The 13,497-nt window shown below is 56.8% G+C and overlaps 1 protein-coding gene across 6 annotated transcripts in view; it reads right to left on the bottom strand.

Annotated features, from left to right (window-relative positions):
• Positions 1–5,442: 5,442 nt before the first annotated feature.
• RFX2 (regulatory factor X2) overlaps positions 5,443–13,497 on the bottom strand; it is a 98,854-nt gene continuing 90,799 nt past the window's right edge. For all 6 annotated transcript variants that reach the window (XM_024745727.1, XM_024745728.1, XM_024745730.1 and 3 more), the window contains 4 exons: positions 12,833–13,041; positions 8,248–8,401; positions 7,206–7,248; positions 5,443–6,721 (listed from right to left, as the gene is read on the bottom strand). In XM_024745727.1, the coding sequence (XP_024601495.1) occupies positions 6,606–6,721; positions 7,206–7,248; positions 8,248–8,401; positions 12,833–13,041 (522 nt within the window). In that variant the 3' untranslated portion in view covers positions 5,443–6,605. The remainder of the gene's footprint in view (positions 6,722–7,205; positions 7,249–8,247; positions 8,402–12,832; positions 13,042–13,497) is intronic.

Genomic DNA, 13,497 nt, shown 5'->3' with positions numbered 1-13,497 from the left:
AAATTCAGGTGTTGAATTTTTGGTGTTAAATAACATGGACGAACCTATCAGGAGGCACCTGATGTCAATTTGTACCATTTACAACTCAGATCACCGGTGTCGGCCAGTTTACCACTGATACTTTTCCCTTTGTAGTTATTGACTATTTTGTGGGGAGATAAATAAATAGGGAATAGTTGAGGAAGAGGAGGAGAGGCAGATGGAGAGAAGAGGCAGCTAGCTCTTGCACTCCATTGCTTGTGGTCTTTCCATGCATGATTGCAATTTTAGTAAACAAAACAGCCTCCATTCTAGGCCAAATCCCGAGCTGGCTGGTTTCCCCGGGGTGAAAAGGAAGAGGCTGTGTCACACAGTGACCACAGGGGGGCAGCAGAGGATTGGGAATGAAATGAAAACTGGGCTCTAGGTTGAAAAGCAGTTTAGTTCCTTCTAAGTAAATAAACTTGCAGAAGCTCAAAGGCTCTGCCCCAGCTGAGGCCTGTCATCTTCTGGGAAACAGGTCAGGTAGTTGCTGGCTGCTCTGATTACACTCCCAGCACTAGGCATGCACCACGTCTAAAACAGGGGCTCTTTATCCTGGGCGGGCTTCGGTGGGGGGGGTGGGTGCCTGAGAATCCCTTCTGAAACTGCCTGCAAGACTCATGGGTACCGAGGATGTATCGGTTTGGAGACTGCTTGCAAACCCCCCAAGACACCTCTGTCAAATGTAAGCAAGTGGAAAGTTTGCTGGAAAGCGATGAGCATGTTCCTAGGATCAGAGAGAGAAGAGAAGAAACTGGGCAGCTCCAGTGGGTCTTGGGAACCGGTGGGTCACCTCCCGAGAATGCTCAAACTTCAACTGCTTTCTGTCTTATATTCAGCTCACAATTCAGATTCTGAGGAGGAGGGGTCAGATGCGTCCAGCATGGCAGGGCACGTTATTAATCCCTGCCCCCTCCTGCTTTCCCCGACTCTATCCACTTTATGCTCTTGTCAGTTATTCACTGAGCGGGAGCCTTTAGGTGGAGGGGTCCAGTGGACAGTTGTACAGAAGAGGGTTGACAGAGGGGAGTTTGACGTCCATTTTGAGGTCATGGGCCATCACTCCCGGGATGCAACCCCCAGGCCTCGCCAAGATCTAGGAAGCCCTCCCTGTCTCCCTCCCAGCTCACCCCGGGCCACCTCACATGTCGAGCCCGTCCCCTCCGTCCCCTTGGCCAGGAGCAGCCTCCTTCAGTGTGTGCAAGCACCCACTTACAGATGGTGTTTCAAACGGTGGGAAGAAGAGTCACTGCCCAGAAGGAATCGGAGTGTTACGTCCAAAGAAGGTAGAACAGGTAGATGCTCGGTAGCAAAACCCCACAGGCGTCCATCACAGAGGATCCTCAAAGGGATCCATGACCTCAGCATAGGTGAGAACTAGTCTCTAGGACTGTGGCTTTCAATACGTATGTGTGTTCAGTACACTTTACGTGCAGCCCAATCCCGTATGTGTATGTCCACACACATCGTATAACATATACTGAGAGGTTACAAAGCCATAGTTATCTTTGCTAATTACACTGACACTCCTGATCTTTTCTATTTCTCTCCTGGTCCGTTACAAAGAAAAACGGGTCAAATCCACCAACTTGATTTCACAGCCGCTTGGCCTGCTGCTCTAGCAGCCCTCTTGCCTCTGCTCCCCCGCCTTCATCTGCACTGCGACACTCTGACCCCCCCACCCGGCCTGTACCATCTTCACAAGTACCTAGGGACCCCCTTGCTTCCATTTTCTTCGTGTGTGATCCACGCACCAGAATAAGTCTTTCTAAAGCCCAGCTTCGATTATATCAAAAAATGGTGGTGGTGGCCTCCTGAATGAATTTGATTTTATCTGTGCAAGATGTGGGAAATACAGTATTGAGCAAGCCAGATCAGAGCTACTCATCCTCAGAGCTCATGGGAAAGAGATTTGCCAACAATCATAATAAAGTAGTGCAGGAAATACGGGGTAGAGGGATCCATCCTAATCTAGCTGGGGATCTTCCAGGAAGGCTTCCTGGAGGAGGTGTCAGTTAAGATGAATGCTAAAGAGGAAGGGGTGTGTGTGTGGAGTTTAGGTGGGAAGAGCAATGAAGGTGAAAGAGCCTGAAATGAGACACTGGGGTGAGTTCCAGGAGCAAAAAGTCAGAGCAGGGACTTCCCTGGTGGTCCAGTGGTTAAGACTCCGCACTCTCAACGCAGGGGACCTGGGTTCGGTCCCGCACACTGCAACTAAAGATCCCGCATGCCGTAACTGAGACCTGGTGCAGCCAAATAAAGAAATATTTTTAAAAAAGGATCATGCTGGGCTTCAAAAAAAAAAAAAAAAAAAAAAAGGATCATGCTATCTTCAAAAAAAAAAAATCAGAGCAGCAAGTGGGTCGCGGGAGGAAAAGACAAGTGACAAGTGACATGGTTGCCAAGGTGTGAAAGATGCAGAGAACTGATAATAATGAGAATGCTATTACCCGGTGGTTCTCACCTGGGGGCAGGGGACACTTGGCAATCAGTATCTGGAGATATTTATGGTCTTCGCCACTGGGGGTGGGGTGCTAGTGGGCCAGGGGTGCTGCTCAACGCCCCCCTAGTGTCCAGAACGGCCCCTCCTCTAACCCAGAGACTTAGCCAACCCCAAATGCCAAAGGTGCCAAGGTTGAGAAACAATTGTTGAATGCTTACTCCAGTACTTTCTATAAATCAACTTATTTAAATCTTACAACAACACTGTGAGGTAGGTGTTTTTATTACCCTTTTATCCCAGATGGGGAAACTGATCTAAGTAATTTACCTGAGGGCACAGCTATTGTCCAAGCCCGGCTGCCCTGCTGCATCTCCAGGCGGGGAGGTCTCAGGGAGTGGCCAGGAGGAAGGAACCAGTGGCCATGTTAGGGGCAGTCTGGAGGAGGTAGGAGGGACGGAGGGCATGAAGGTGGCCCTGGGTTTCTGGCTCGGGCAGTGCGATGGGGATACAGGCAGGAGGTCTGGATCGTCAGATGCTGAGCTCCTGCCTTGCCCTTTGGAGGGAGGGCGAGGCACCCACGAACCTCTGAGCCACGGTGGGCGGGCAGCTGTGGAGCAAGTCAGCAGCACGTGGACGAGGTCATGGAGGGTGTGGAAAGAGCAGGACCCAGGTGCAGAGGGTGGTGGGGGGCAGCCAGAGAAGTGGGAGGAAAACTGGGGTGGGGGTGACACTCCCAGCCAGGGAGAATCTCTCCCTTCTTACTTAGCATTCCTGCAGCTGATGTATATGTGTGTGTCGCGCACGCATGCACGCCTCGCATCTCACTTCAGAGTTCTTGCTACCAGAGAGTTCTTGGAGGCTAGAACGCCTATGGGTCCCCCTGCAACCCTCCCAAACTGTGGCTTATTGAACTCTGACTCAGGGCCATTAGGGTTAAAATGATCACCAGGAACCCAGGTACCTTCTGTCTCATTGCTTTGCCATCCTTATGATGTCCACCTTGAGGTCCAAGATGGCTGCCGGGGCTCCAGCCATCCTGCTTGCATTCCAGCCAGCAGCCTCATTTTCCCCATGTGCACAATGGTGGGCGGGGTTAACACCTACCTTGGAAGACTGTCAAAAAGAAGAGAAGAATGGACCACAATGGCGAGAAGCCACTGTGATTGGTCAGGACCTCCTGGAGGCTCTTGGTAGGACTGGGTCCCCCTTTCGCTGTGCCTGTGCCCCGGAGCCCTACCCAATGGGCTAGGGACCCACGGGCCTTCGGCAGCCTCCCCTCCTCGTCTCCTCTCCAGCTTCCTGGGGCAGGAATCACGTGGGCATCTCCTGTGCTCAAGAGCCTCACCAGCCACCCAGGCCCTAAGGTGCTCTCCCCTCCCAGGGACCCTGCTGCCTGGCCCCGGGCCGGGATCTCCACGGGGGAAGATTCGGGGGCGGCTCCTGCTCCCCGCAAGAGCTGGTGCTGCTCAGGGGGCCTCGGGCTGAAATCGTGAAGCACGGGAAGGTAGGGACGAGTCTGGGTTCCGCTGGGTTCTGAGAGCCTGGCAGAGGAGTCGGCCTGGAGTCAGGGCCTGGCCACCCGGCTGAGGGGAGGCTGCGTGCTTGGGTCCTGAGAGCTCCTCCCCAGGATTGGCCACAGTATTTGTGGGGCCCAGTGCAAAATTAAAGCAGGGGCCCTTTGGTGGAAAACTCTTTAAGAATTTCAAGATGGTGGCAGCAGAGCCTTAAGCCAAGCGCAGGCCCTGGAGTTCCCAGCCTGGGATAGCGATGGATGATTTTAGCGTCACCTGGGGTCCCCAGGGCCTCCACCCGGGACAGAGGGGCCCGGGCTGGGGCCAAGGCTGAGCATCTCCGGCGGCACACGGGGCACCAGCCTGGCCCCTGAGAAGCAGCTTTTATGGGCGACTAACGGGGAACTGCGTCCACGTTTCTGGAACATCCTCCCCCCTGTGGGCCCTTCCTGAGCGCATCGCTCTCCTCTGCAGGGTTTCTTCAAAGTCCTATAATGCCCTGTGTCACGGTCCCCCAGAGTGGGTGGTCACAACAGTACGGATGCTCCGCCTGCACCTTAAGCCCACGAGCCAGGCTCTCTGGGGATGGGGCCCAGGAACTGACGATTTCGGAAGAAGCTCACGCCCTGATTCTTAGGGGGTTCTGAAGTTCGGGCCCCACCGCTTTACCAGATAAACCCCGTAAACAACCAGTGGGCTGTGTCAGCGGCCGGAGCGTGGATTTATTCTGCGTCTCTGAACCAGTTTAGTCTGTTTACAGTCTCGCCCATCCTGGGCTGAGAGTTGTTTTCTTGCCCTCTCTGGCCTTGCTAAATGCTCCTTCTGGAACATTCCCCAGAGAGCCGGAGGAAAGCACTGCTGCCCTCCCTTCCTGGGCTCGTGTGGCCCAGGTCTGGCCAGGCTGGCTGTGCCAGGGCCAGGGGAGTGTGGGAGGGAGGGCTTCGTCCTCCAAGGCCACTGGAGTGGGCGGCGGGGCAAAGGCTGGAGCGTGGATTGCGACCCACAACGGGCACGTTCAGTGTGTTTATTGCAACGGGAAACGAGAACGGGCTCGGAAGGCTGGTGTCTTTACCGTCATTTATATTCCTCCTCGCGGAATCCGGCAAAGGACTAGACAGAGCGTAAGGCAGAAACGTGGAAGAAAAGGCAGCCGTCACAATCCGGGAGCCGTGAGCTTGAACGTCTCCCAGGAAAGGAGATGCAGCTTTAAAGACATTCCTTCTGTCTGAGTTCATCTGAGTCTGCAACTTTAAGACCACACGCACATTGTGATCATGACGGGCTTTTGGTATCTTAAAATGAGATTTCTCGTCCTTCCCTGCTGCTCTCCCTGGGCACCTGCGGGCGCCAGGGATGCACAGCGCTCCTGCTTGTCGAGAAGTAGGGTTTTTAAAGGCCTCGTGAGTTTACATTAGTACCCTCTGCATGAATGAGAAAACAACATGGGGGACTGAATATACTGCGATATACACATTCATAAGGAATGTTCTATTAACAATTAGAGCACAAAACTATTCGTATGAACATATTTCCAAAAGGAGAAATTATTGCATTTGAGAAGCCGATGCTTCTTAGACCAGAGGTTTGTCTTTCTTCTTTGCAGCTGCTTCGGGAGCGGAACTCTGGCACAGGGCTTACTGGTGCAACACGTTACGAGGGACACAGATCTGGAGAGTTTCAAGGTCAGGGGTGGGACAGCCCTTGGGATTTGTTTGTCCCCAGAGAAGAGTTTGGACCCGGAGCAGTTCCAGATGGGACCTGCCGGGTTCACAGTGCTCTGGGATTGCTACTTCAAAGGCAGACGTTCTGGAAGGTTCTGTGGAGCGGGGCTCAGGCACGGCTGCTCGTGCACAGACTTGGCAGGATGGCTGCCCTCTGAAGGCGCGGCGGAGACCCTGACCTCCCGGCCCCCTTGGAACAAACTCATTCCAGACCTCACAGTTTAACTTGACGTTGGCTGTGAACCTGGACAGATTCACAGTCCTTCTGGTTGCTCATCAAGCTCCTGGCTTTGATTTTGAAAGGCCCCGCCCCCACCACGAGCGGGCCTGCTTCCGTGGCGTGTTCTCTGAGCCACGTGGGGCCGTGGGATGCGCGCCGTCCGGGGACGCCATTGGCGGCTGCTTCTGATCCCTCCGGGGTCTAGAGACGGGGTGCCTGGCGGCCGGCAGGGCAGGAGGCCACGGGGCGAGGACCGAGATGGCCTCTCCCCACCGCAGGGCCTGAGGGGGGCTGCGGGGACCTGGCCAGCTTGGCGCTGCCCGACGGCTGCGGGACATCCCTTCCTCCCCGGGACCTGCTGGAGTTTTTTCAAATCAGGGTGAAAATCTGAACGAGCTGGCAGGGGGAGATGCCCAAAGTGGAGGTAGCGACTCGCTCAGCACGGCCCCTTCCAGCTCTGGAGGCGGATGTTTGCAGTGGGGGAAGGAACATTCAGAAGAAGGAAACGGGGTCTGGGCGCCCCATCTGGGCTTCGGTCGCGGTCGCAACGGTTTTCCTCTTGACGGAGAGCGCGTCCTTTAAGGGCGCTCTGGCCTGGGGGCCCCGGCACTCAGAGTAAAGGTCACTTCATCCAGGAGGCACTACCGCGGCGGAGCTCTGGGACCTGGAGCCGGGGCAGCGCGGCCCAGCTAGACGCCCTGCAGTGGGTGGTTGGGGTCGCTGCGCTCCCGCTTCACCAGGGGCTCGCCCCGGCCTCGGGCCTCCGAGCGGGCCTCGCTGCCTCCACGGTCCTCGCTGATGTCATCTGTGGAGGCGGGGTGGGGCGCGGGGCACATCTTCAGGGGGCGCGGAGGGGCCAGGGCAGGGCACTGCCTTAGCCTGGGCCTGGGTTGACCCAGTCAACCTGGAGGCCTTCCTCCCCACGACCAATGCCCACGTGCCTGGGCTGTGCTCCCGGCAGCGTCGCCCTTGACGGTTGGGCCCCCCCACCTCCACGGGGCAGGGGATGGGCCCCCGGGGAGGGTGCTCTCTGGCCCGCCTGCCCTGCTCCCCCTCTGGACGTGGCCGCAGGAGGCCCTCACCCCGCCAGCCCCAGCCCCAGCACCGGCACCAGTCCTGTCCGTGGCCCTGCGCTGAGGGGCCTGGTGTGCAGGGAACCAGGGAGAGGAGTAAGCGTAATCCAGTACGAGGGGCAGGGCCTCTGCTCTGAGCCCCCAGTGTCCCCGCCCCAGGGGCCGCCCTGATCGCCACCAGGCCCAGGACAGGAGGGAAAGCCCAGACACACCCACCTTTGTCGAGCAGTGTCAGCGACAGGGAGGCAAGATCGTTGAACTGAAAGAGAGAAGCCCGGAGTGAGGGCCCTCTGCAGAGCAGGTGCCGGGGGAAGGCTAGCAATGTCCTCGTCCACAGAGGAATCGGGCTTTCGCTTTGTAAGTGAGAGGGCTTCTGCCGTGAGAAGTGGCCCTGAGGCTGCTGGGTGTCTGGATGTGGCCCCTCTAACACTTTCCAGGGCCCTGCCTGGGAGCCGCTGGAGGGCTGTGGCCTCTGAGTGGTCAGTGAAGGAAAAGCTGCTGTTTATCACGGGCTTATCACATACTAAAAGCTCTACAAGTGTCGCCTCATTTCTTCCTTGAAACAACCCTGTCATGACCCAGCAATTCTGCTCCTCGGTCTATACCCCAAAGAATGGAAACAGGTGTTCAAACAAAATGTGTACATGAATGCTCACAGCAGCACGATTCACACCAGCCAAAAGGTGGAAACAGCCCATCTATCAACAGGTGATGGATCGGCAAGATGGCGCACATCCGTGCAATCAAACAGTATTTGGCCAGAAGAAGGACAGAAGCACCGATGCTCGCTACCACGTGGACGGACCTCGAGAACACGATGCTCAGTGAGAGAAGCCAGACACAGAAGGACACACAGGGTGTGATTCCATTGATGGGAAACGTCCAGAACAGGCCGATCCACAGACACAGAGAGTGGATTCATGGTTGCCAGGGGCTGGGGGGGTTTACTGCCAAGGGGGTGGGGTTTTCTTTTGGGGTGATGGAATGTTCTAGAACAAGATATGGTGGTTTCACAACGCTGTGACTGTACTAAATGCCACTGAATTGTTTCCTCTGAGATGGTTAAAAAGGTAAATTTTACTTTCTGTGTATTTTACCTCAATGAGGCGGAAATCCTGCCCGGGCCACGCGAGTAGGGGACAGAGGAGCCAGGGTCCGTCCTGCTGGGGCAGGCGAGCTTTTTCCCACCCGCCGCCCACCCCCACGAGTGTGTTCTCTCGGGCCCCGAGGCCGGCCCTCTCATCCCGGGGGCGCTCACCTCTCCCATCACGGCAATGGGCGTCTCCCCAGTGGCCTCGGCGACGCGGTGCTCCACCAGGTAGAACATGTACTCGTCGTAGAGCAGCCGGATGAGGTGGAAGGAGCCGAAGCTGGCGGCGCTGCGCAGCGTGAGGTCGCGGATCACCATGGAGCTGAGGCGGCAGACACGGGCTGGCACCTCCGGGACGCCAGGCTCCCCTCCAGCCCCGAGCTGGCCTGCGAGCGGCCTGCCAGCCTCCCAGACCACCCTGCAGCCTTTCCCATCCTTCCCATCCTTAGCCAGCAGTTTTAGGCGCCTAAAAACGAGATTCCAGTTCAGGGCACCTTTGCCTCTTTCATCCAAAGCAGGGGTTGGTAGACTGCGGCCCAAGCCAGACCAGATGCAGCCTGCCAGCCAGGAATGGTTTTTACAGTTTTGAATGGTTGGCAAAAAAAGTCAAAAGAATTGTATTTTACGACACATGGAATGTACCTGAAATTCACACTGCAGCATCCATTAATAAAGTTTTATTGGCTGTGCCTGTCGTTGATGTGCTGTGTGCCTGGAAAACTTTATCCCTCAGAAAGATCTACTACCTGATTCTTTCCAGAGAAAGCGAGCGCCGACCTAAAGGAGTTATTAAACGTGGTCCCCGACCAAAAACCCTGGCCTATACGTGCACTGCCACGTGGCCCCAAACACCTGGACACTCCAGCTCAGAACTCACCTACTCTCAGTGACGTCTAATTGCTGTGGTACCCAGAAAAGAAACAGGAAGGGACAAGACAGGAGAGGAACCACGCGGCATCGCCCCGGGGTGGCCCTGCCTCCCTGGAGTCCAAGCATCCAGGACCCGGCGAGATCTGTCAGAGCACCCAAGCTGCAGCCATCAAATCATTTCCTTCTGTGTAAACAACTCTCCCCCTGCTCCTGTCTGGGGAGCCTGTTAACGACTTTGGCTTTCAAAGCGATGTTTGCTCAAAGAATCTTTTTATTTACTTATTTTTGGCTGCGTTGGGTCTTCGTTGCAGTCGGTGCGCAGGCTTCTCACTGAGGTGGCGTCTCTTGCTGTGGAGCACGGGCTCTAGGCGCGCAGGCTCAGTAGTTGTGGCGCACGGGCTTAGCTGCTCTGCGGCACGTGGGATCTTCCCGGAGCAGGGCTTGAACCCGTGTCCCCTGCATTGGCAGGTGGATTCTTAACCGCTGTGCCACCAGGGAGGTCCCTCAAAGAGTCTTTTGAAAATTTAACGAGCCTCAGTTTCTCTTTTAACAGGTTGAAACTGCTGCTGCTTGCGTGGTAGCAATGGGGCATGCGGGCAAGTCAGCGAAGACAGCCGACAACACATCAGTTTACTTGATTCTTCTTGAATCTTCCCTGGGCCAGTGTGCAGACACGCTCTGACGGCACTTCGGTTCAGCGGTGGAAAAGGAGAGCTGGCTCCAGCCGGCTGTGGCTTCGAGATGCCCTGGAAGGGCAACCAAGGAGGGGACCCGGGTGGTGCCTGCCTGTGTCCAGATGAGCACTTTAGGAAGCAAAGGTCACCTGAAGAACGTTCACAAAGAATGAAGACGAAGGCTGCCCAGGTGGGCACAGGGAACAGGCTCGGGGTTCGGGATGTGTTTTCTGCTCAGAAGCTCCTTTGGCTCCGTATGGCTGACCCCCTAAAGGTAAGCGAGTGAACACAGACCACGGGTCCCTGGGAAGGGGCCCCCCTCACCCCTCACCCCCTCCCACCCTCCCTTCCCCATGCCTGGAAGCGGTGCTTGGTTTTCATGCTGCCGCCGATAACACAGGCCTGGAACGAAGCTGCTTGCACTTCAAAGTGTTAAGATATGGTCTGTGCTGCTGCCGCTCTAACGGGAGACCCCAGGCCCAAATGCTTTGAGTCACCCTCCCACTCTGCCCACCCGGAGGGGTACCCGGCACCCTTCCGTGAAGGACCCCCTGGGTCGGGCGCTGGTACCCGGCAGCCCCCAAGCCTCAGTGTCTGGTTTGAAGCTTTGGATCGAGAAGCTTTTCTGAACCGTCTCCATGGTCACCTTGGTATGTTTTGGGTTTTCCAAACGGGCTCGCAACTTTCTGCGGTGGGAACACCAGTGGCCGTCAGCTTACCCAGCCCCTGCCCACCGCTGTCCATTTGCTGGTGGACGCTACAGAGGCAAGTCCCTTAAACTCAACAAGCTGGAGTCAGGTGCGGCCTCCGTCGTTACAGAGAAAAGCAGCCCCCTCTCACGGAGGCCGCAGCCACTTGCAAGCCTCAGCTGGGTTCGCATCTCTGCGGTGTAAGTCACGGGGTCACCCTGCCAGTCCTGATTCCTCAGGTCACGACTTCCGGCCACGGGGGTGGGGGGCTGAGTCCCCACCGGCTTTCTCTGCAGCCACCGACTCTGACTCCATTCCTCCCCCATCACCCCAGTGTTGCTTTATCGCACTTTCAGACTAAATCCTGTTCCCTCTGCGGCGATGGGGTGTAAGTCCACAGCTGAGCCACGTGGTCAGTCAGGCTTACAGTCCACAGCTGAGCCACGTGGTCAGTCAGGCTTACGGTCCACCGCTGAGCCACGTGGCCAGTCAGGCTTACGGTCCACAGCTGAGCCACGTGGCCAGTCAGGCTTACGGTCCCTTTCCTGTTCATTCATCACTCAACATCCGGATGCTGAGAAGCAGCAGTGAACAAGGGCGACGCCCCAGCTCTTGAGGAGACACGGGTGATTGTCGAGGAGACAGGCAACGGACAAGCAAACAGAGAACGGGGTGACGGGCAATGGAAGAAAATCCAGGCGCAGGGGACAGAGGGCGAGAAGGGGAACGCTATTTCACTCGGGAGGTCTGCAGGCTTCTCTGAGGATGATCGGGCTACAGGGCTCCCTGGGGAACGATGCTCCAGGCAGGGGAGGGCGGTGCAGAGGCCCCGAGGCCAGCAGGCCAGGGCGGAGCATGAGGACGGCGATGGGAACAGGGAGTGACCGGGCCGGCAGCCGGCCGAGGGGTCGGGAAACGCTCCGATAAGAGCCAGACAGTCAATAGTCTTCTGCTCGTCACTGCTCGACGCTGCTGAGGATCTGTAAACGAGTGGGCCTGGCCTCGCGCCTATAGCATTTATCTGCACAGCCAGGTGGACAGCAACCTGAGCCCTGGGCCGCAGCTGGCTGGCGGGCCGTCCTGCACGGCCTGCAGGCAGAGAACAGCTGATGGCCTCCGTTGAACGAAACGCTCCATTTCCACGTGTTTATCACTGAGTGGGACTGGAACTCCACCGGAGGGCTTCTCTGGGTGAGCGCAGCCCAGGTTTTCTGGGTTCGCCCAGGTGAGAGGTGCACCGTGGGAACAGCTTTCCCGCGCCATCCTGACTACACCGCTCCCCGGCCTCCTGGGCCCTGCGTGGCCGCACACAAGTCTGATGCTGCTCTGGTTCCTGGCCTGCGGTGTGACCCGCTGTTTTCTCCCTGGACACCTTTACGATCCTTTCTTATCCTAGGTGTCTGAACGTCACAGTGAGGCTGGGAAGCTCATCCACTGGGCGGGGAACCCAGCAGCTCTCGGAAACTTGAGCCCTTAGTTATTATTTTCTTTTCCTCCGTTTTCTCTCTCTTAAAAAAAAAATTCCTATCAGCTGGCTAGTAAACTGCCGGGATTGATCCTTTCATGTCTTTTTCCTTCTCTCTTGGTTTCCTTGCATGGGTTCTCTTTCTCACGTTTCTTTCTCCATATGTTTTTCTCTCTCACGTTTACTTTCCGTGACGGTTAGTTTTCTGTGTCAGTGATGGGCAGTGATTCAGTCAAACGTTAGTCTAGGCATCGCCATGGTTCCCGTCCACCATCCCTCGACTTGAGGTGGAGAAGCTCAGCCTCCACACTGGGGGTGGGCCTCACCTAGTCAGCAGAGGGGCCTTGGGAGCAAAACCGAGGTTTCCCTGAGGAGGAAGGGGTCCCCGCCTGCGGACGGCGGCATCTTCTCCCCCCACTTGAGCGTCCAGCCCGTCAGTCCCTGCTACGGACTTCGGACGTGCTGGCCCCGCGATCACGCCTGCCCGTTCCCTGAAATAAATCTCCTTACATTCACACACACACACACACACACACACACACACCCCTAATTCACTATAATACAGTTACATACATCGTTTTAAAACATGTCCACCTAACCCTCGCCCAGGACCATCTTGTGGGGAGCCGACGCCCGTCCCTGCCCCCTGCTTGTACTTGGCAGTGAGGGGATAAAGGATCATGTCACATCCTGTTTTCATCCTGTTGCTGTCCTAGCCGGCCCCCTGCACCACGATTCCCCACCTGGTTCTCATCTCCCACCTGCCACCACCTGCGCTCCTGTTCTCTCTAGATTCTTCCTTTACCTCACTCCGTGGGGATGCTCTAGGGGCAGAAACAAAGGCTCGTGCTTGAGCTGCCGTGTCTCTCCAGCAGGCGGGCCCAAGATGATAGTTTCTGTCTGCAGAAGCCCTTGTAACCCAGTTTTAGGCCCCAGGGGGCTCTGGGCCTGCCCCGGGAGCCCCCAGGAGTGAGGCCCACAGGCTGGTCTGCGTCTCTGGGCCTTGGCCTCCCTCCCAGGCCTGGAGCTCTCTGGGAGATCAAGGGCACACCTACCTGTAGAAGGACCATTTCAGCAGGAACTGCCGCGCAGCCTTTGGGAAGCTGGGGCTGCCTGCGTGCTGCTTCAGGACCTGGGTGACTACGTTGTCCAGCCAGCTGGCCCACTGGTCCAGGGAGCTCTGCTGCTGCAGGGTCAGCTTGAAGTCCTGCTCCAGACGCTGCACCACGCCCTCCTCGCACTGGCACACCCACGAGGCCTGCTCCTGTAGGGCGCGGGCAGGCGAGGGCCGGGTCAAGACGGAGGGACAGCGACATCTCCCGGGCGCGGCCCTAGGCCGGACACACACAAGCACGGACACCTGCTGCTCTCGACCTTTTCCAACTGTGAGCTCGGCACCCGCTTCATGGGGCAGAGACGGATGGCCATCCAGAGGGAACCTGCCCGGCTTCCAAGGGCCTAAATCCAGGCTCCCTGCATCCTAGGCCCAGGCTGTACCACGTCTTCGCGTTGCGTTATTTCTAAGTGGCCACTCCTCTGTGTGCGTGTTCCTGTTTATTCGGTGGATAAACTCAGGGCCTACACTAGACGTAAACACAGCAGCAGGACTCCCCTGATGGCGGCTGCGCTTTCCTAAGCCCAGAGGAGAGAGCCGTGAACATGGCAGTGGGAAGGCAAAGTTTTTTTTTTTTTTTTTTTTTTTTTTTGGGGCCGCGGGGCT

Source organism: Neophocaena asiaeorientalis, unplaced genomic scaffold, assembly GCF_003031525.2.
Source record: "Neophocaena asiaeorientalis asiaeorientalis breed wild unplaced genomic scaffold, Neophocaena_asiaeorientalis_V1.1 scaffold357, whole genome shotgun sequence".
NCBI classification, from domain to species: Eukaryota; Metazoa; Chordata; class Mammalia; order Artiodactyla; family Phocoenidae; genus Neophocaena; species Neophocaena asiaeorientalis.
Note: the sequence above shows the minus strand (reverse complement) of the source record. Positions and strands in the feature narration are given on the sequence as shown.